This window comes from Triticum urartu, chromosome 2, assembly GCF_003073215.2.
Source record: "Triticum urartu cultivar G1812 chromosome 2, Tu2.1, whole genome shotgun sequence".
NCBI lineage: Eukaryota > Viridiplantae > Streptophyta > Magnoliopsida > Poales > Poaceae > Triticum > Triticum urartu.
Genome location: NC_053023.1, coordinates 530,777,097 through 530,798,692, shown reverse-complemented (window position 1 = coordinate 530,798,692; position 21,596 = coordinate 530,777,097). Strand labels below are relative to the sequence as shown.

The 21,596-nt window shown below is 43.1% G+C and overlaps 1 protein-coding gene and 1 long non-coding RNA gene across 15 annotated transcripts; one reads left to right on the top strand and one right to left on the bottom strand.

Annotated features, from left to right (window-relative positions):
- Positions 1-418: 418 nt before the first annotated feature.
- On the bottom strand, positions 419-4,255 carry LOC125538523. 7 transcript variants are annotated; one of them, XM_048701810.1, is made up of 8 exons: positions 3,833-4,255; positions 3,502-3,580; positions 3,296-3,417; positions 2,530-2,590; positions 2,222-2,450; positions 2,023-2,075; positions 1,819-1,922; positions 714-1,437 (listed from the first exon to the last, which is right to left on the bottom strand). In XM_048701810.1, the coding sequence occupies exons 4-8, from the start codon at positions 2,584-2,586 to the stop codon at positions 1,416-1,418; spliced, it is 465 nt and encodes a 154-aa protein (XP_048557767.1). In that variant the 5' UTR covers positions 2,587-2,590; positions 3,296-3,417; positions 3,502-3,580; positions 3,833-4,255; the 3' UTR covers positions 714-1,415. The 7 variants fall into 7 exon arrangements, 2 of the variants coding, with proteins under 2 accessions (XP_048557768.1, XP_048557767.1); XR_007296395.1 differs by lacking the exons at positions 714-1,437; positions 2,530-2,590 and adding an exon at positions 419-707 and having other exon boundaries at positions 2,023-2,137; positions 3,833-4,248; XM_048701811.1 differs by lacking the exon at positions 714-1,437 and adding an exon at positions 419-707 and having other exon boundaries at positions 3,502-4,253.
- Positions 4,256-6,296: 2,041 nt separating this feature from the next.
- Positions 6,297-10,081, top strand: LOC125538522. 8 transcript variants are annotated; one of them, XR_007296390.1, is made up of 4 exons: positions 6,334-6,798; positions 7,841-7,948; positions 8,168-8,220; positions 9,277-10,081. It is a non-coding gene; the product is annotated as an uncharacterized LOC125538522 (long non-coding RNA). The 8 variants fall into 8 exon arrangements; XR_007296391.1 differs by adding an exon at positions 8,028-8,058 and having other exon boundaries at positions 8,168-10,081; XR_007296386.1 differs by having other exon boundaries at positions 6,331-6,798; positions 7,841-9,537; positions 9,728-10,081.
- The last annotated feature ends 11,515 nt before the right edge of the window (positions 10,082-21,596 follow it).

Here is a 21,596-nt window from a genome sequence, read left to right as displayed (position 1 = left end):
AAATTAGTGACCTTTAACAGAAGGCCGTTGAACCCATGACCTTTTATTTTGGTCACCGGCTGTCTACCTAGCCACGTAGGATCCGACGTGGCAATCTAACGTGACAAAATTGCGACCAATTGAAAAGGTCGCTGACAAAATTCAGCCCAGCCCGATTCGGTGTTTTACATGGGCTGAGCCCATTAATTCAGCCTATTTGTGTTTTTTTTCATCAATTTTTTATTGGGTTCATAGGCCTGGCCCATTTTATTTTCTAGGGCCTTCTATAATTCATTTCTTTTTTGAGCCTCGGCCCTTTTACAATCCAGTCTATTTTGGGCCTCCATATCATGCATTTAGAAGCTTGACACCACAAGGGCAAATGGCTATTCCAGCTTACATCTCAGCATGTACGTATGTATCCAAATCAGAAAAAACAGAAAGCACAAATAATACAATGGTAATCACAGCCAAAATAAGTTTGTTACATCATATAACTTAGATACAATGGCAATCACAGCCACAAGCTCTACAAGTCTCTACAAGTGTAATCACAACCACAAGCTCTACAAGTGCCCTTTGACAGCTTCGAGTGGCCCTTCGGTTTCTATCAGTCCCGATTTGAGGAACCCACCAGGCTTCAGGGTCTTCTCCATAGTGTCGACCAAGATCTCACCCTTCATGGGCATCAGAGTGATGCACCTGAACGTGGCAGGGAAAAGGATTACCTGCCAAAAGCCAAATTTATACAAGATATCAGCCTTTCAGTGGTGCAGATTATCAGAGAACCATGCTTCAGCATTACAGGGAATGGGAACATAAAATGCAATTTTTTTACAAAGGGCGTACAGTTGCAAATTTACTATCCACAAAATTAAATTAGAAAAAACGAATGAAACAGTAAAGTGTATGTCAGCCTTAGTGTTTCTACTTCCTACAAATGACTGAGACCATGGTGTTTCAACCTTTTGTATAACACTAATCTATAACAATATATATTGAGCATGCTACAGCAGAAGCTTGAATTTATGGTTTCTATACTTGTACATTATACATCCTCAGTAATATAGACCATTTTGCTTCATACTGTACACGGCAATAGGAGCAAAATTCTAATAAATTCATTACAGGCTTGCCAATAAAAATGACAGACAAGTTAACTACACACCAGGGAACATAAACTTGAGAGGTTGAGATCAAGGCCTATCAACTACATCATAATTATCAGTTTTAAACACTACAGGACCAGAAAGTAGGTCTTGCTTCAAGATCATGGAATTTTATGCACAACAGCAGCAGATTAGCTATATGAACACAATACCAGAATTTTATGCATCATGAATGAAGAAATAAAAATAGGATGCTTTGCTTTACTTGTGTGCAGAGGATAAGAAAAAGCAGCAGCACATGCTTTTCCTATTTGCTTTGCTTTCCTATTAGCATCTCCGGTCAATCAAACTGGATGCAGCAAGTGATTACATTAACCCCGATTCAAATATTTGAAGTACTGGACAATCATTTCATGCAGCCCTTCATAAACATACTACTACAAGGGAACTACAACTTTTTATTTTTAAGCATAATGTTTAAATACGTAAACTTTCCTCAAGAGTCCCTACACACTACTACTCAACTACTGTACGTGCATAGTACTGTCAGTAAGCAGCAGAGGAGATTTAAAGACCATGTGTGTGTGTGTGTGTGTGGAAAACACACAAAAACTGAATATCACTAATCACCCTGCACACAGCAAGTTTCAGATGTTCAGAACAGATCAACATGTTGAGCAGTTAGGGAATCACGAGAAGGATGTGGGAGGGTGGATCACGATGGTCTCACCTTGTTGCCGTCGTCCTCATCCAACCCTGGCAACCAAGTACACATCCAAGCCAGTTCACGAATCCATGGGTGCTAGCTTGCCTACTAGCTCCAGCATTATGCCCCTGGATGCCACAAAAAAAACCTGACTTGTAAACACAAGCTTCAGTTCAGTGCAGAAATAAACAAGCCTCAGATTGTGAGCAGCAGTGTTAGATTGTTTACCTTCAGAGTTCTTCTTCTCCCACCTCCCCATTCTACACAAAGCCACCCTCCACCTGACCAAATCAAGCTTTCAGTTCAACAATCAACACCATTCACCTCTTCATCCTCACTATTTCTGCCAAGACAGTCACATGAACAACATTCAGCTACACAGAGAGGAGACAAATCGATCCGAGACGAAGGTACTAGGATACATTACCTCGTGCCGTCCATGGGGACACACTCGTAGTGACACGCGCCTTGTCAAATGGGATGAGGTCCCCAACAAACTCCGGGACGACGTCCTCACTGGCGTTGGCCTTGGCAGACACCATCCAAGTCGGGCGCGCCCTCGCTATCAGGGGCGGCGAGCTCCTGGGCCTCCTCTGCCAGTGCGCCCTGGTCGGACTCGTCGTCGCACTCGTCGTATTGGTTAAGTGCAAATCAATCTATTATAAGACAAAATAATGCTCATTTAACAAAATAACAACACCAAGCACTCATTCAACTGCACCAAATTAATAGTACCATAATCATGTGAAGCTCACTACTATGAACATTCAACTGCAAGTGTATAAGCATCATTCAACTGCAAGTGTATAAGCATCATGTGAAGCACTCATTCAACTGCAAGTGTACCATAATCATGTGAAGCACTCATTCAACTGCAAGTGTACCATAATCATGTGAAGCACTCATTCAACTGCAAGTGTATAAGCATCAAGCATGAGATACATTTCAAATTACTATGAACATTCTTAGTTTCTTTGATTGAAGTAGGTGACTGGGGCTAGGTGTGCTCACTACTAGGCAGTAAAAACTGGGTATATACAAGCATTGCATGCTTAGTTATCGACAACAAATATCTAGACACCAAAATATCAGTGCCTCTGCGGCAAGTGACCATCATCGTGAACTAGACATATGAATACTAAATATCAACCAATGCACATACTTTTATTACCAGGAAGAGAGATAGCTCAAAACAGAACATATATAATTTGCAAGAAGGAAATCACCCATAATTAACAGGGAGAAATATAACCAAAACAAGTTCATTTGTCTTCCAAGTATAAAACATCAAGTGCGCAAAATCACATCAGTTAACGTCATTACAGAATTTCAGATAACATGTTTACTGCAGAAATCAAGCATAGGCAGTAGTGCTGCTAGTGTTTCTTTCTGTGGTTGTGTTGGACATGCAACTCAATTTCTGGTAATTGACGAAATGAAGACGCTGAGGAGGCTAGCCCAGAACAGGGAGGCGGCAAGGAAGAGCCGGTGCGATGCGTACCTAAATCCAGGGGAACAATGGTTGTAGAGCAGAATCATACTTGGTAAACAATGCATGAACATCCAAGCCCTTCTCCTTCAGTTTTGGACCAGTGTTGTACCAGCCAACGACATGCTCCTTGGCTGCATCCGAAGCAACTCATCAGTATTCAACAGAAACAACTACACGTGGAAAGTCCAAGCCATGGTAATTCTAAAACAACATACCGTTGATCCTCTTGAACATGGAGAACATAGACTCATGGTAATTATGGTCGAGGAACCAGATCCTTGGGTCCTTGTCATCCTCCTCAAACGGCATTGCAAGATCACACGCCGACGCAATTCACAAATTCAGTAAGCCACCACCGTAATAAATAGCTCTACAGATCTAATCACGCAAGGGTTTCGCGCCAGCGGATCTAGCAGCAGCTACAGCCAGGGTGGGTTCCGCGAACCCTAGGCCCCGCCAGAGGCGCGGATCCCCCGGAAACAGGCCGGGGACCCGGACGGCGCAAACCCTAGCAGGGAAGAGGCGGGGGTTCGGTCGTTCGCTTACCGGCGTAGGAGTTGGTGACGTCGACGACGCCGCGGGAGGAGGTGCCAAGGAGCACACCGACGACGCGGTTCCTGGTGTCGCGGGCGACGCGGTTGTAGTGGTCGACGATGCTGAGCAGCACCAGCGGGTGCATCATCACCTTCTCCAGCGTCCGCCCCGACAACTGCGCCGCCTTCACCACGTCCATCTCCTCTCCCTCTCCTCGGCGCGTCGTCAGGGAGCAGCGCGAGGGGCGCGGCCCCGCAGGCGGAGAGGGGGCAAGGGCGCGAGCGGGCGGAGGGATCCGAAGGTGGGTGGCGCGAGCGGGCGGAGGGATCTGACGTCGTGGCTGCGGCGGAGGACGGGGCGCTTGGGTTGGATCTGGATCGGGGAGAAGGGGGAAGAGAGAGGCGGCGGAGAGGGGGGGAGAGAGGCGGGCACGGGCTGCTAATGTTTGGATTAGGCTGCTGAGAGGTGGACGGTTCAGATCGGCTAGAACGGACGATTCAGATCAGCTAAGGGGGGTGATCCGTGGGATGAGCCCTGATTGGCTCAGAAAATTTATGGTTTAAAATAGTTTCTAAGTACTAAAATTATGGGTAGTTTGTGAAGCAGCTATCAAAAATATTTTGCAAAACAGCACAACTAAATTTTTCTCTCAAGTTAGATCACATTTTTTGGATGATCGCAAAGTTGCAAGCATTTTTATCTTTCTAGCTATTTTTAATCATTTTTCGAGTGCCCAAAATGAGTTTTTTTGTGAAGGACCTACCATATATTTGTTTTAAAATTGTACCAAATCAATTTTCCAAAATACTAGGATATATTTAATGCACAATTGACCAAATGTTTGGGTGTCAAAAGTTTTAATCCACCTCTCGTGAAAAAGACAAATTCCTGCCGATTCAATAGGAAGCGGGTCAAATTTGAACTGTAGCTACCTCGTAGTTTGCTCTTTATATTTTTCCAAAAATCATTTCTAAGTACATAAGTACCTATTTAATCAGAGAAACACCAAAAAAAATCTAAAATTCAACCACTAGCTAGGAACGGTTATTCCCGCCATTTTGACCGCATTTTGAAACGGGCTTAAAAAATTCAAAAAAAATCAAAAAATTGAGAAACCTTCGCGTTGTGTCATTATATATGGTCAAGTTCCTAGGAAAAATAACAAACTTGTAATAAGGCAATTATTTTAAAAAACGTGTTCTCAGAAACGAGCTATCACGTATGGAGATCAATGGCTTTCAAGCCAAATGATCAATCTTATGGCCACATTAATGGCATAGTTTGTTCAAATGATCTCATATTGTGCACAAGGGTGCATATTGGAATGGCAAACAATGTTGCATAAGGAAGTTTTCATTTTCTTTGGATGAAAAATCAATTTTCCATTTTTCGAGTGGCCAAAATGAGTTTTTTTAAGGACCTACCATATATTTGTTGCAAAATTGGACCAAATCAATTTTATAAAATACTAGGTCGTGTTTAAAGCATAATTGACAAAATGGTTGGGTGCCAAAAGTTTTTATCCACCTCTGGTGAAAAAGACAATTTCTACTGATTTAGTAGGAAGCGGGACAAATTTGAACTGCAGCTGCCTCATAGTTTGCTCTTTATTTTTCAAAAAAATATTTCTAGGTAGAAAAGTATCTATTTAATCAGAAAAATATGGTTTGGTGGCGATACGTTGAGGTTTGGATGGTGGCCCAGGGCCCCAACTCCTTAGCGCGTGGTCACCGCGTGACCGTGGTGTTGCCACACGTTCCGGGCGGCCTAGGCATGTCTAGTGGGTTGGCTCCTTAGCGCGTGGTCACCGCGTGACCGTGGTGTTGCCACACGTTCCGGACGGCCTAGGCATGTCTAGTGGGTTGGACACTCCCCTGATAGGTGTCAGGAAGAAGAAGGCAATAGAAGAATCTCACGAGGATATTGAACCAAGCTCAAACATGAATTAACACCCAAGTGTTTGATTAGTGGTACGGAAAGCGCACATGGCCAATGAGCCTGAGTTTTGGCCGAGGATGATCATCTACTAAGGGCACTATCTTGAAAAATTTGCGTCTCAAATGAAGGAGCCTAGGTGACACTTGCTTTGCAACATACCACACTGGACAGAAATATAAATGTTGAAGCCACACTCACATGTATTGTTAGATGGGGCTCAAATTTTGTGAAGAGCTATAATTTGAGAATATAGAAGATGTGGCAAAAATTCAGCTCATTAGGATATGCCTAGCCAGTACTTCCTTCACAACAGTTCGAGCTGAACAAAAATTTTGAAAATTTGCCGAGGAAGATTTACCAGTCAAATAGAGTTGAATATTGTCATGAGGCAATGATTTAAATAGTAAAGAAAGCCCAATTTTTTTGGGAATTTTGGGAATGACAGAAATATACAACCTCATGACCATTTATATTGGTCGTAATTGAAACCATTAACGGTCGCGCAAGGGTCGAGTGAGGAGCTATGCCACGTGGGCGTTAGGGACGGGCGAGGAAGAAAAACAGATAGCTGGGAAAAAAAGAAGATCAACCAGATAACACCTCCCCTGTTTTCTCTTCCCCACGAAGCAACCTCTGCCCCTCTCCTCGTTTCTCACCTCCGCCTCTTCCTCCGGGGGCGGCTGCAGAGGGATGGGGGCCAAGGGGGCAAGCAGGATGGGTGGCCGGTTGATTTCTTTGCCGGATCTCCCAGCTAGGGTTGCCGCCGCCGCCGCCCTCACCCGCGCTCGTGCCCTCTTCAACTCCGGCTGCGAGCTCCACCCCCTCCAGCGGTCCAGCCTTCGGAGCACACGGGTGCGGATCAAAGGCAGTGGTGGACGGGCTTGTGAAGGAGCTGCAGGAGGCGCTGGACGCGGACATCCAGGCCGCATCATGAAGGAGCGGGAGATGCAGAGCTACATCAGGACCGCGAGCGCGAGGTCGCCGGGTTAGTCCTCGTCAATTTGGAATCTACAGGACTTTCCACAAGTTCTGCTGTTAAGGTTAGCCCTCCTCAATTTGGAATTTTGAATTTAGACTCCTAGACTTTGATTTGTTCTTTAAGTTTCTGATCTTGCGATTCAATACACGAAAACAAGGATTCATAGAAGCAAAAAGCCCGATTGGAGTAGAGGAATTAGTTTTTGCAATAAGCGTGATTGGAGTAGATGATTTTTGTGTATGCAAGGCAAGGCAAGCCAATAGGCAGAGCTCCCATCTAGCCAGGGGAAGGAGACGCACGCATCATCACAGTTGGGGACGGGGTGTATCAACAAACGCATGATCAACTCGCACCTAGCCGAAAGCACACGAAGGTAGCAGGTCACACCAGCCCGTACACAAGGTGCCGGGCTTGCTGTAGTCTTGACAAAGGCATGTACGTGGAGATCGGCTTGGTTGATAGCTACTGTTGTCTCAGCAGATCTCTCTTAACTGGGTGGTAGCCTTTGATTATCAGTCTATGACAAAAGTTCACGACAAGCTACTGAAGAAATCAATCGACCTTCCTCTGTTGGCTAGCTTTGGCTAGATTTGCATGTGTTCTTGCTCATGGAGAAATTGATCTAGGGCTATAAAACAAACATATATAGTGTGGAAGTACATGAATAAACACTTGCGATTGGAACAAGGAAGGTGCTGGCCACAAGGTTGATGAACGAGAATACAGAGATTTCTTGACTGGTCGAATTCATCTTGATTTCCTAAAGTGAACCAGAATAGTGCATCTTTTGGCAGTACTTTAGAATACTTAAACAGAGATAGATATTACCTTCAAGATGTACTGTAGAGTTGTGGGATTTGTAACGTGTTAAGTTGTACAGATTTGACATGCAAACTACTCAAAACTTGGTTATAGCTCTGTATATCATGGATCCTTGGCAACTATATGTGCTTTTTGTTCACGTTGTGTTGATTTATACTAGGATTTTGTTCAGGTTGTATTACATTGATTGTAAGTCAGAAATGTACTAAGTAGTTACATCGCAATAAGCATGGGCTTATTGGTTTTCATTCTACCTTCTCAATATTTGTTACTGTTAACAGTACCACCATAATCAGTGGCTGCGTTCATGGGCATATTCACCGGCGCGGCGTACCGCTATAGCTGACAGAAAGTGTGCTTTCTCAGCATGAAGATAATAGAATGGGAAGGTATGATCTTCATGGGCCTTAGTGGTACTATCATATTATGACAACTGCTGCAAAGTTCATATAATGATCCTTGTTTCAGACTCAGATCAAAGGAACAAGCTGATCAATAGGTTTCAGCCATGGCTATCCTCTCTTGCAATTTTGTGATGTCAGGTTTTAGCCACATTTTTTTCGATTATTTTCTCAGAATTCTCATAAGCATCCTCCTTGAATATGTAGGAATATTGCGTCAAGAAGAACGATCGGGTAGAGCTTATCACGGCAAGCTACAGGTCGTACCTAGCAGACAAGCATTGTCTCATGAAAGTTTACTTTTTGTAGATGTACAAATTGATGTAGAAAAGGTGAATTTAATTTCATCTATACATGACCAATTGCTTGCTGTACATTTGACTAAATAAAGCAATAAATCAGACCATAAGTAAAGTACTTAATAATTAAGTGGATAGTGTATGTCTGGTGAACCTAGATATATGTATGGACAATAAAGAGACAAGGTATTTCAAAATTTATTTTCATGCTTATATACACAACAACTGTAGCATAAATACGGTTGAAGCTTTACTGCAATATTAAGCTGTAACATATATGTGTGGTGAATCAAGATTGAGCACCTCATTATTTTTCTTAGATTAGGACGATACAATTTTTTTAATCCATTGAGTTCCTTGTATTGCATATTGTAAAAATTATTTTTCATGCATATATATACGACAACTGCAGTGTAAATACGGTTGAAGCTATGTGCTGTCATATTAAATTCTAACATATATGTGTGGTAAATATAGATTGAGCATCCCATTCATTTGCGGGATACGTTTTCCTTAGTCCATTGAGTTACCTCTATTGCATATTTTAAAAATGGCTTCTTTACTCGGCTAGATCATTTGAACATGCCAAGTCCAGTGATGGTAGCTTTACTCAGTCTGAATATTGCTATAGCTTAGTAGGTTCTTCCAAGAATTTCTTTTGTGTTGCCTCTCTTTCCAGACACGCACGCACGCGCGCGCGCGTTCCGTGGTTAATTTTGTAGAGGGTAAAAAGTTGAGGACTTATTGTTATGTCTAATTGTTGACGGAAGTGCTCGATTGTCTTGTAAGCTAGAATTCTTATGGTTTCTTTCTTACTGGGCTTGTTTTGTTTTATTTTCCGAAAACCCCGTGATTTTATCGTAATCCCAAATTGCCGAGGTGGATAAGAATAAGGAGAATCCAAGCCTAATTCTTATATAGTTGTAATGCACCATATATACATTGAAGTAGTATTTATGTATTTCCTGATGAATCCATGTATTATCACACTCTGAAAACCATAAATATTTGATGCAGCAAATATGTAGTTCCCCCAGGTGGCCTGACATAGCTCAGTTTATAATGAAAGTCATCGAACAGAAGAACCAGTCCTCTCTCTCTCTCTCTCTCTCTCCAACAAATGACCTACTTTTTTTGGTTAATCAGTCTGAATTTTTTTGTACAATCATTCCTCATAGGAGGTAGCAAGCATGTCATAACGCATTCTGATGCTTCCGGGCCAAAGTTAATGGGCTTTACAGATTTCTTTCCTCACTTTCGTCTGTCGAGCAGTTCAAGGTACCACCTATGTATCTCACATATTTGTGTATTCTATCTTTAGTAGAGCTGTTGCGTTGGTCTGCTTGTAACATTCAGTCTTTGATCACTACCACCTATGTATCTCACATATTTATGCCTTCTATCTTCAGTAGAGCTGCTGAGTTGGTCTGCTTGTAACATTCAGTCTTTCATCCCTGTGTTTTAATAGTTCAAATTGACATCTGGAATCATTACCAAAAGATGAATGACTAAAAGTTGATCAATCTCAGCGAGACACTTGAGGAAGATCAACTTATGATGGATCAAGAAGTATTGTGTTTCTGATCATGCACTATTCTCTTTTCTGAAACATTGAAGGTTCCTGTTATGTTTATCAACATCATGGCTCCTGTTCATTTGCTGTGTTGACTTGCATCTCTTTTCTCAGTCCAATGGTTTGTTGTTGCATGCCACCTGTCTGTAGATGAATATACATTTCTGCACATTCATTATGCTATGATATGGACATATGATTTGATAGTACTTGTATTAAGATGTGAGATGAATATCCATTGTGAGTTTATTTCTGCTACATGTCAATGTACTCATGCTGTCTTTCCAGGTTTCCGATGCTAAAATTAGATTTACTATGTTTGCCAATTGAAAGTTTACATGTATTTCAATTGTTGTTGTATCATCTGGGCTGCTTGTCTTCTCGCTAAACTGAGTCTATTGTCATATAGTCACGTTAACAAACACGGCTACGACAACTTGATTAGTGCGCACAATCCTGCCTTAAGAGGCGCCACCAGGTGGCGCCCCAGCCACTAGTCAGGTAGAAATAAGGTCATTGACGCCTCTTGTCTGCTTTGTGACCATTTGGTGTAAGCAATTTCAGGGTTTGAGCCCTTCCAAACGAAATGGCCGTGAATTTACGACCAATTCAGCTGGGGTCACTAAGAGAAGGTCATAAGTTGACATATTTCTTGTAGTGGCCGCGGGGTGGCGTGGGGCAGTGTGGACGACGACCGGTCCACGGTTTTCATTTAAGAAGGATCGCGACCCCTCACCTGGGCGGATGACAGCGGGGCCGCCCGCACATGCGCATTGATGTGGGCGGGTGGAAGGTAGGTGACCGCCTGCCACGCGGCCCGGACGCGGAGGAAGCGCGCGTCCGTTTGGTGTCCGCCGCGACCCAAACCCGGCGCAAGTTTGCGCTCGAAATGGATCGGCACGGACACAAAACGGACCAGATGGGTCCGGGCCGTCACGCGCTGGGCCGCCTCGTTTGTCTGTTTTACTCTAAATGGACGGGCTGGACAGAATGGGATCGCGCGGTGTAGTTGGCCTAAACAAGATTTCTTTCGGCCCCACCTTACATGATTTCTTCCATCCAAGATACTACCAGTACGCTACAAGCCTACCGCCAGGCTACACCCACTGCACAGATGCTCTCCAGGAAAAGCCGCAGTGCGACTTGTCACACCGCCGGCTTTGGCCGCCCATGCTTCGACAGAGACCTCGCCCGTGCCCAGGATTCGTGTGACCTCCAACACGGCCGGAAATCTCCATGGCCGGGAGTCTTCAAATCTCACCGCACGCACCTCACGTCCTCACCGGACCGCGGCGCCGAGTGACGAACCGACAGCAGCGCATCACGCCAGTCGCCCGGCCCAGGGTCGGCTTCCACCCTTTCAACGGCGGAATGATGGGCGCGTCGCGTACGGCCGCACGTAGTGGGACGATGAGCTATCGCCTATCGGCGGTGCTAGTCTAGGTTCATAGCGGGGCATGAGACAGGTGCACGTAGTGGCACACGCTCCACCCAGGTCACCGTCTCACTCAGCCAACCCTGCTAAAGAGAAGACGAGACGTATATCCATGCGCGTGCGCATCATGTTTTAGTAATCTCGCTCACCCAATCAACAAACTAAGAGCAGACATGATGTAAATTCAGAGAACCATTGCATCAATGCAGTATCTTTTTTTCTGCATAGTCTGTAGGATTTTTCTATCCAAAGTAGTTGCTATCTGTCAACCAGCAGTTGCAAGATAGAGCCGTGATCTTGAACACCCGTACAAGTTTCTGCTAGCGCCTCAATTTGTCGACACTTCCTGAATCAGGGTTGCCTTTACCAGCTGGGCTTTCCTTTTTTTTTGTGAAGGCGCGAGCTAAATTTTACAAGAATATAATAAATTTGCAAGAAATCATTTCAAAAAAATTGCAAGAAAAGAATTGCTAACAACGTATGAGTGGCGCGTAAGTTTCAAACAAAAAAGTCTCGATCACACGGGTGCGCAAAGTGCTCACTGTGGTGCCGAACAACGGTGACTCGTGTGCGCAACTCAAAGTTGAAATAAGAGCCCGCAACTAACGAGTGACTGAAAGTCTGAGACACACTTTGCATGACCCCAAGCCACTCGCGTCGTAGTCTGGGTCTAGCCAAACCCAAAAGATAGCACCGTGATGTGATCAGCAGGCTAAGCTTGCGGTCAGAACGCGACAGCCATGAGCCATGTTGTGCTGGTAATGGAGCATGCACGATCAAACACCACCATAAGCCAATTTTATACGCAAGTTATATATGATGGACATGCTTGTACTATACTCTCTCCGGAAGTCCGGATTGTAGTCTTGTCGTCATAATTAGTAATAATATTTTACGTTGAACCTTAGGGCATCTATAGCAGATCCCTAAAACCTATATTTGAGGAGGGAAATAAGTTTTAGGGAGTTAAGCACTAGTTAACAGATTCTCTAATATCTTGGTCTCCCTCTGTCGGTCAAGAGGCTGAGTCAGATCCACTTTCAACCACTTGAGGATAAGATTGCTGCCCAACTTGCCCCTGGGATGGGAAAACATGTTGCTTCACCTGGAAGGGTTGTGTTGGTTAAATCTGTCCTTACTGCCATTGCCATTTACTACATGACGGCGTTGAATCTTCCGGTCGAAATTTTGAACAAGATTGATGCTCTAAGGCGGGCTTACCTTTGGGCGGGGTGCGACAAGGTCACTGGAGACAAATGCAAGATTAACTGGGATAAAGTGTGCAGATCCAAGCTCCAAGGAGGCCTTGGTATCTTAAATCTGAAAAAGTTTGCCACTGCCTTCCGTATTCGATGGTTGTGGTTTGAATGGATGGATCCGATGAAGCCTTGGGTGGGGTCGGGGAACCCATGTGACAGTGCTGACCGCGACATCTTTGCGACTGCTACCAAAGTGGAGATTGGTGATGGCCTTCGTGCTTCTTTCTAGGAGTCTGCCTGGCTTGGGGGCTGAGGCCCAAAGATATTGCTCCCCGCATATTCTTGCTGTCTAGAAGAAAGAACTGCTCGGTCCAAAATGCGATACACAATGACTTTTGGGTCTCCCAAATTAACATCAGTGCGGGCATCTCCGTTCATCATCTAACTGAGTTCGTCAATCTATGGGAAAAGCTCTCCCCCATTCATCTCAACCCGGAGAGAATGGATACCATCTCCTGGAAGCTAACGAATGATGGCCAATACTCCGCTGCATCGGCATATGAGGTCCAGTTCAGGGGCTTAGTTGACACGGAACTCGTGCAAATGGTCTGGAAGAATTGGGCTCGTCCAAAATGCAAGTTTTTCGCTTGGCTTGTCATCAACAACAGGGTTTGGCCGGCAGGCCGGTTGCAGCGATAGGGATGGCCTAATTGCAAGCTTTGCCCCATTTGTAAACAAGTCCAAGAATCAGCGGGACACCTTCTCTTTCAATGCAGATACACAGCTAGATTTGGGCTTTGATCAAGGTTTGGCTTGGCCTTCATGACGTGAACCTCGTGGAGTGGGGTCACATGAATTCCGTTAAAGATTGATGGAGCCTCAACGCGACCAGGAAGACGCAGTCCAGAAAGCCACTCATCTCCCTCATGCTACTCGTTTCGTGGGAAATTTGGAAGGAACGGAACGTAAGGGTCTTCCGCAACTTGGCGGTGCCGGTTGGTGTTATTGTTGCTAGGATCAAAGAAGAGTGTAATCTGTGGTGTCTCGCTGGAGCGAAGCATTTGTGTAATTCAATGCCGCGAGATTGATGCTTTGTAATTTGGCCGTTGGCCACAAACTCTAAACCTTCTTTCTTATTCAATAAAAATGGCAAATCTTTTGCCGAGTTTCAAAAAAAAAACTTTACTAAAAAAATGACACTCCCTAAAAATCATCCTCACATGACCATATTTGGTCCAGAGTGCATCCCTCGACTAAAAGTAGGAGACGGATGGGCAGCCCGCGCGACACGCCGATGCCGTCCCACCTTCTACTCCGTCGCCGACGCCAGATTTTCCTAGATTTGTCGTCGCCACCGCTACTGTCACAAATGCCATATCTTCCACCGGCGAGCCCCAATGTGGCCAAAACTGGAGGCATGTGATGGTGCGAAAGCGGATGCTACCCCACGCGCGAGTCCGCAGCGGTCGACGGCACTGGAATGGTCGTTCTCGATGGTCATCTCGCCACGTTCCCTACGCTCCCGTCGGCTCGGCTCAAGCCCGCCACCGAGTTGTACGCACACGGGCGAGTCATCTTGATGCAGCAACGGCTCTGTCGCTAATGTTGCCCCAATTCCGACACTGGTGCTGCTTTGCAGCTAGAAGTATTCGCTTGTTCAAAAAACATCGAACACACACAAAAAATAAATCCCAAGAGAGACTTCTTTGCTTGTGGTGGCCAAAAAAAGCAAGGTAGAACCCAAATCCCTTTTTATGTTTGCAATTAGATATAGATCGTTTCTCAAAAAAATTCACACACGCAGGAAGGTCACAGGCTCACAGCTGCAGCACGTGGATATGGGTCCATCTCGTAATGGTTTATGTAAGCCAACGGCTTGACTATTTTACTTTCCATCACTGAGAGGGAAGCTAGGTGATGCATTGCTAGATGCACAGGAGAAGAAAGACCAAATTATTGCGACGCAAGCTGAAATCCACGAGAAGCAAGACGAAACCTACGAGATGCAAGCCAAAATCAAGTCGATGCAAGGCTAAAGAGGAAAATTTAAGAAGCTTCACGTTGAGTCATACCGGCTATCATGATTTGGTTCTTAATCCCTGGATTATTTGCAGCTCTTTTTGGTGGGGGCTATAGCACTAATGATAGCCTTGGTTTAGGTGACGATGAGTAGAACTATCCTAGTGTGTATGATTTTCCGTATATACGATATTAATGTCTAGAAGTTATCGACTGATGCTATAATTAGTTAAAATATGTGTTTGAAATGAATTTGTGTTAAAATATATATGTTCAAAATTTTCAGGGACCTAAATTATAAGGGATTTGCTAACCATGAAACATTGATTTCCTAAAAAAAGGTAAATTAGGATAGAGAGCACTTTTGGCACTTTAGTATAGGGAATCTGCTAGAGATTCCCTTAGTGTTCCACTTGACCATGTCGCCTTGGTAAAGTAAATAACTCCTTTTTCTCTCTCAAGTAATACCTCCTTGAATGCACATGCTAGAGCTATTCGTCTTATGGTAAACCGGCCACATATTGAGATTACTTATCCCACCGCCATTCCATGAAAACTAACGAATGTGTTGTTTTGTTTGTAACTAAGGCGGCCTTTAGTTAGCCAAGTTTCAAGGTTAAGAATGTTTGATTAATTTAGAAGGGTGTTTGGTTCAAGTCTCACCTTATGCAAGATGTCTTTTCCCACACTAAAGCCCCATATCACATATACTCAAAAAGTACGGAAATATTTTCTTAGACTTGTCAAGTTGTGGCTCTTGTGACAAAAAAATATGTGGCAAAATGTGACATTGCAAAGCCTAGAATCAAACAATCTCTAAAAACTGTAAAAAAAAAAGTGCACCTACAGTTCCTATATTTCTTAATGGCTTACTCTATATCTTCTAATCCCATCATAAATACATGATGAGCAAAACTAACCCTCCCCCCCTTTATTTCTACTTGGACGAAGTCCAACACATCTCGCCATCGATGGCTGCCGCCACACCACCCATCGCTACCTCCCACATCTTCCTGCGTCCCTTGTCTTTTGAGGGAGGCGGCAGACACCATGTTAGATAATAATGAGAAATAAACAAGACACGAGAGCACACGGATTTTTACGTGAAAACCCTTGCGGGAGAAAACCACGGACGCACGAAGGCGCAATCATTATGATGAAGGAGTATTACAAGCACGAGACGATAGGCCGTTTGAAGTGCGACTACATGGGGTATATATGAGGGCAATACATGAGAGTCCTTGGAGGACAAGTAAAAGAGTTGTACTCGTACGCGTCGGTACCAACGCAAAGGCCCACACCGTATGTACTACGTCTAGTCCAATACGGTAGAATTTGGATCACAATTTAACAATCTCCACCTTGAGCCAAATTCCCTCCAGTAGTCGAAGAAAGTGAATAACTCCATCCAAATCAGCGTAAACACCTTGTGCGTCAAAAGTCCATAGGACTAGTGAGAAATACCAACTAAGCCTGAGCAAAGCTTAAACTTATTGGTCGGAACTGGCTTTGTCATCATATCAGCAGAATTATCATGAGTACTTATCTTGCATACCTTCAAATCGCCTTCAGCAACAAAATCTCGAGTATAATGAAATCTGACATCAATGTGCTTTGTCCTCTCATGATACATTGGATTCTTTGTAAGATATATGACACTTTGACTAACAGAAAATACGGTAGGGCAAGATAAATCTCCACAAAGCTCAGTGTATAAACCTCTCAACCAGATAGCTTCTTTGCATGCCTCAGAAATAGCCATATACTCGGCATCAGTAGTGGAACAAGCCACAATAGATTGCAAAGTTGCTCTCCAACTCACAGCACAACCACCAATGGTGAAAACATAACCTGTGAGCGATCTTCTCTTATCCAAATCACCAGCAAAATCGGAATCAAGAAAACCAACAAGTCCATCTCCAGTTTTCCCAAACTGTAAATAAGCATTAGAAGTACCCAGTAGGTATCTGAAAATCCACTGAACGGCTCTCCAATGCTCTTTTCCAGGATTAGCCATGTATCTACTGACAACACTCAATGCATATGATAAATCCGGACGAGAAAAAACCATAGCATACATAAGTGAACCAACTGCACTTGAATAGGGAACTCTAGACATGTACTCAATATCTTCATCTGACTTAGGACATAAAGATGATGATAATTTGAAGTGTGCGGCTAACGGAGTACTTACTAGCTTGGCATTATGCATATTAAAGCAACGAAGAACTTTATCAATATATCCCTTCTGACTTAGATATACTTTTCCAGACGGTCTATCTCTGGATATTTACATGCCAAGTATTTTCTTTGCCGCACCAAAATCCTTCATCTCAAATTCATTACTCAATTGCTTCTTTAGTTCATTAATCTCTGACATGCTCTTAGCAGCAATTAACATATCATCAACATAAAGGAGCAAATAAATAGCTGAACCATTGACAATTTCAAATAAACACAGCTATCATAATTAGACCTTTTGAAACCTTGAGAGAACATAAATGTGTCAAATCTCTTGTACCACTGTCTAGGGGATTGCTTCAATCCATACAGAGATTTCTTTAACTTACAGACAAGCTTTTCTTTTTCAGGAATAACAAAACCTTCTGGTTGTTCCATATAAATATCCTCTTCTAATTCTCCAGGTAAGAATGCAGTTTAACATCCAATTGTTCAAGCTCAAAATTATGCATGGCAACAATACTGAGTAAAGTGCGAATAGAGCTATGCTTCACAACAGGAGAAATGACTTAGTTATAGTCAATACCTGGAATCTGGCTATAACCTTTAGCAACTAACCTTGCTTTATATCTTGTCTCATCATTATAGGAGAAACACCTTCTTTCCTCTTGAAAACCCACTTGCAACGAATAGGTTTCTTCTCTCTAGGCAATCTTACTAAATCCCAAGTGCCATTCTTTTCAAGTGATTCCATCTCATCATGCATAGCGGTCATCCACTTATTACTATCACCAGAAATAATAGTCTCGCAATATGAAGAAGGTTCAACATTACCTTCAATTTCTTCTATAACAGATAAAGCAAAAGAAACAATATTGCACTCTTCAATTAACCTGTCAGGTTTATTAATACCCCGTCTAATTCTGTCACGTGCGAGATTCCAACTGGGCGGAACAATAGGCTGATTTGGAGTGGGAGTGACATTATCATCATTAACGACGAGTTCATCATGTGCATCAACAATTTCATTACCAGATGTATCACCTGAATCAATAACATGCTCCACCTGAACAGTAGGCTCCTGAACAATAGGCTGTTGTTCACTCTCAACGGGAACATTAGTAGATGAAACATCATGTAACATAGCAGATTCATTAAAGATGACATTTCTGCTAATAACAACCTTCTGGGTTTCAGGATTCCACAATTTAAAACCTTTAACACCAGACTTATAACCAAGAAAGATGCACTTAACAGCCCTAGGCTCCAATTTTCCATTATCAACATGAGCGTAAGCAGTGCAACCAAAAACTCTCAACTGTGAATAATCAGCAGGTAAACCAGACCATACCTCAATTGGAGTTTTCTTATTAAGAGCAATAGATGGGGAACAGTTGATGAGATAACAAGCAGTGGAAGCGGCCTCAGCCCAAAAACGCCTATGCAAACCAGCATTGGACAACATGCAACGGGCTCTGGAAATAATGGTCCTGTTCATACGCTCAGCAACACCGTTTTGTTGAGGAGTATAAGGAACGGTGTAATGTCTGACAATGCCTCCAGACTTGCAATAATTCTTGGATTGCTTAGAACATAATTCCATACCATTATCAGTGCGAAGTATTTTTACCTTCTTTTCTGTTTGATTTTCAATCATAATCTTCCAATCCTTAAATGCTGAGAATGCTTCATATTTATGCTTCAAAAAATAAGGCAAAACTTTTCTCGAATAATCATCAATAATAGTCAGCATGTAACTAGCACCACCTAGTGACTTCTTGCGAGATGGTCCCCATAAATCAGAATGAACATAATCAAGAATACCTTCAGTTGTATGAGTCGAAGTGTTGAACTTCACCCTCTTGTGCTTGCCGGAGATACAATGCTCACAAAATTTCAATTTACCAGGTTCATATCCATCAAGAAGACCTCTCTTATTTAACTCTGCCAAACCAAGTTCACTCATATGTCCAAGACGCATATGCCAAAGGTTAGCAGCAGCACAATCAGAATTCTTTGAAATAACTGGAGTAGCGTTAACTGAAATGGTAGAACCACGAAGGTAATAAAGACCATTGGTCGAACTCAAATCACCTTTCATCACAATAAAGGAACCTTTGATGACTTTCAAAACACTATCTCCACCTAAATACTTGTACCCCTTTGCATCAAGGGCACTCATAGAAATAAGATTTCTCTTCATCTTCGGAATATACCGGACATCTGTCAAAGTTCTGATTATGCCATCAAACATCTTGATTTGAATGGAACCTATGCCTTCAATCTTGCATGGTGAATTATCAAAACCCAAAACGGAACCAGCAGAGTAGTGGAATCAAAAGTATTAAACCAATCTTTATGTGGACACATATGAAAAGTGCATGCGGTGTCAAGTACCCACTCATCATTGGTCTTAGCACATCCAGCAATAACAACAAGAGCATCATCGAAACTATCATCACGAGCAACGTTAGCAGAATTTTCACCTTGTTTGTTACCTTTCCTCTTTTCTTTATTCCGCAACTTGAAACACTCTAAGATGTCATGCCCGTCTCTCTTGCAATATCTGCAATATTTCTTGTCTCTGGATTGCAATCGACCCCTGTGGCCATTCTTACTTTTGCCTCTGTTTCCATTATTGGAGTTCTTCTCCTTTGTCCTGCCACGAACAGATAATCCCTCGGCTTGGGATGAACTCGAGCCATCATGAGGCACTATTAATTTCATCTTCTCCTTAGAGTTCAAAGCTTCATAAACTTCATGAAGCGTGAGAGTATCACGACTGTATAATATGGTGTCTCTAAAATTGGTATAAGAACTTGGCAGTGAACAAAGTAACATTAAAGCAGTATCTTCCTCTTCATACTTAACCTCCATTGCAGCTAGATCAGATATGATCTCTTTAAATTTTGAAATATGATTCAAAACATTACCTCCCTCGGGTAACCTGTGCAAGCATAATTTTTGCTTCAGATGCATCTTGCTGGTGAGATCTTTAGTCATGCAAATCTCTTCCAGCTTTAACCATAGAGCGGCGGCAGTTTTCTCGCTCAAAACTTCCTGCAAAATATTATTATGCAAATGGAGTTGAATTTTTGACAAAGCCTTACGATCAATTCTTTTCTCCTCATCAGTATAGTCCTCAATTCGGTTCTTTCCAAAAATATCCAGTGCTTCATCATAGTCGGTCTGTGCCAATAATGCCCACATCCTGACTTGCCATAGGGTAAACCTTGTGTCACGGTCCAGCGGCGGAAGATCGTACTTCATGGAAGCCATGATTCGATTAAATCTGCATTCACAAAGTAGTATAAGCCGGTAGAAAATTCTTGATAGAATTAATATGTAGATCAAACGGAAATAGGATAAATAGCACCTGGTAGTACTGGGCAGTGGACATAGCAATCGAAGAAAAAAGCAACTGTAGCTCCAGGTGATGTAGTACTGGCCAATTCACGTACAGTGTACCAGTAGTACTCCAAACTAGCAATTTCCTTGGAACTTGTGCCTTCAAGTGGAGACGCAGCAATGTAGCTTGCGAATTGAACTTGCTCTTGGAGTCTCGGGAGTTCCGCTGGGTACGTGGAGGCGTTGAGCAGCAGCGGTAAATCACCTCGTGACTTGGAGCGTGTACCCGATTGATTTCGGACACAACCGGGCAGCGGACAACCTGGTCGAACTCGGCGACACAGCAGCAGTGCAGCAGCGGAAAGTCAGATTTCGACTGCGATCGCGTGCGGCGGTGCACGCAATCCTAATCTCTGGTCTCAAATCTCGTATATGAACCTCAGCTTTGTGTACCACTTGTTAGATAATAACGAGAAATAAACGAGACACGAGAGCACACAGATTTTTACATGGAAACCCTTGCATGAGAAAACCACGGACGCACGAAGGCGCAATCACTATGATGGAGGAGTATTACAAGCATGAGACGACAGTCCGTCTAAAGTGCGACTACATGGGGTATATATGAGGGCAATACATGAGAGTTCTTGGAGGACAAGTAAACGAGTTGTACTCGTACGTGTCGGTACCAACGCAAAGGCCCACATCGTATGTACTACGTCTAGTCCAATACGGTAGAATTTGGATCACAATTTAACACACCATTCCATCCAGCCCTAGTCTGGATTGGTGGAGGAGGCGAACGACTAAGGAGTCAGTGCTGGTGGTGGCCACGTCGGCGGTGACGTTTTCAGTTTTAGGGATCCATTGTAATCTATTTTTGTGTTTTTGGGGTGCATTGTGCAATTTTTCAAGGACCCTTTTATAAATTTAATTGATACAAATGGGCCTCATGTCTAACATAATACTCAAATAATGATGCTGGCCATTTTTATGGCATGTCAGCGTTGATAGGTGGGCCTAATATGTTAGAATTGTCACTAGAAATAAGATAAATGCACGATCAATGTTTATTGACAAACTTAATAAGGAACTAGCAGATTTTTGTTGCATCCAAGAAATGTGAGAGCAAACCACAATTTCAACTTGAAATGTGATTGTTTTTTGCAATTCACTTGCTGGTCACCCTTGGTGCTAGTAAGCCCTTAATTGACTTCCTGATATAGTGATATCATACTTTCTTGCGTCATAATTTGATAGTAACAATTGCTAAAACTAATGACAAATAGTCAGGCTTTTTTAGATTCCTAAGTTGGCAGGCACCCACGAATTCGGCTTGCCATGGTCAAACACAAACCATGGCTTGCCGGATCCACTAGTGCCTAGCAAATTTTAACTTTTCCGAGGGAGTGTCTTTTTTTTGGGGACTGGGCATCCCTATTACCAGCCTTCCTCATAAATTTGGCAAGTGAATAAACTCTTGTCGTGAGTAAAACACATTTAGCATGAAAGATATTGACTACACACACTGCTCCATGAGTTGTATAGGCAAACAAAATAGAAGTTTATTTCAATTTTTAGA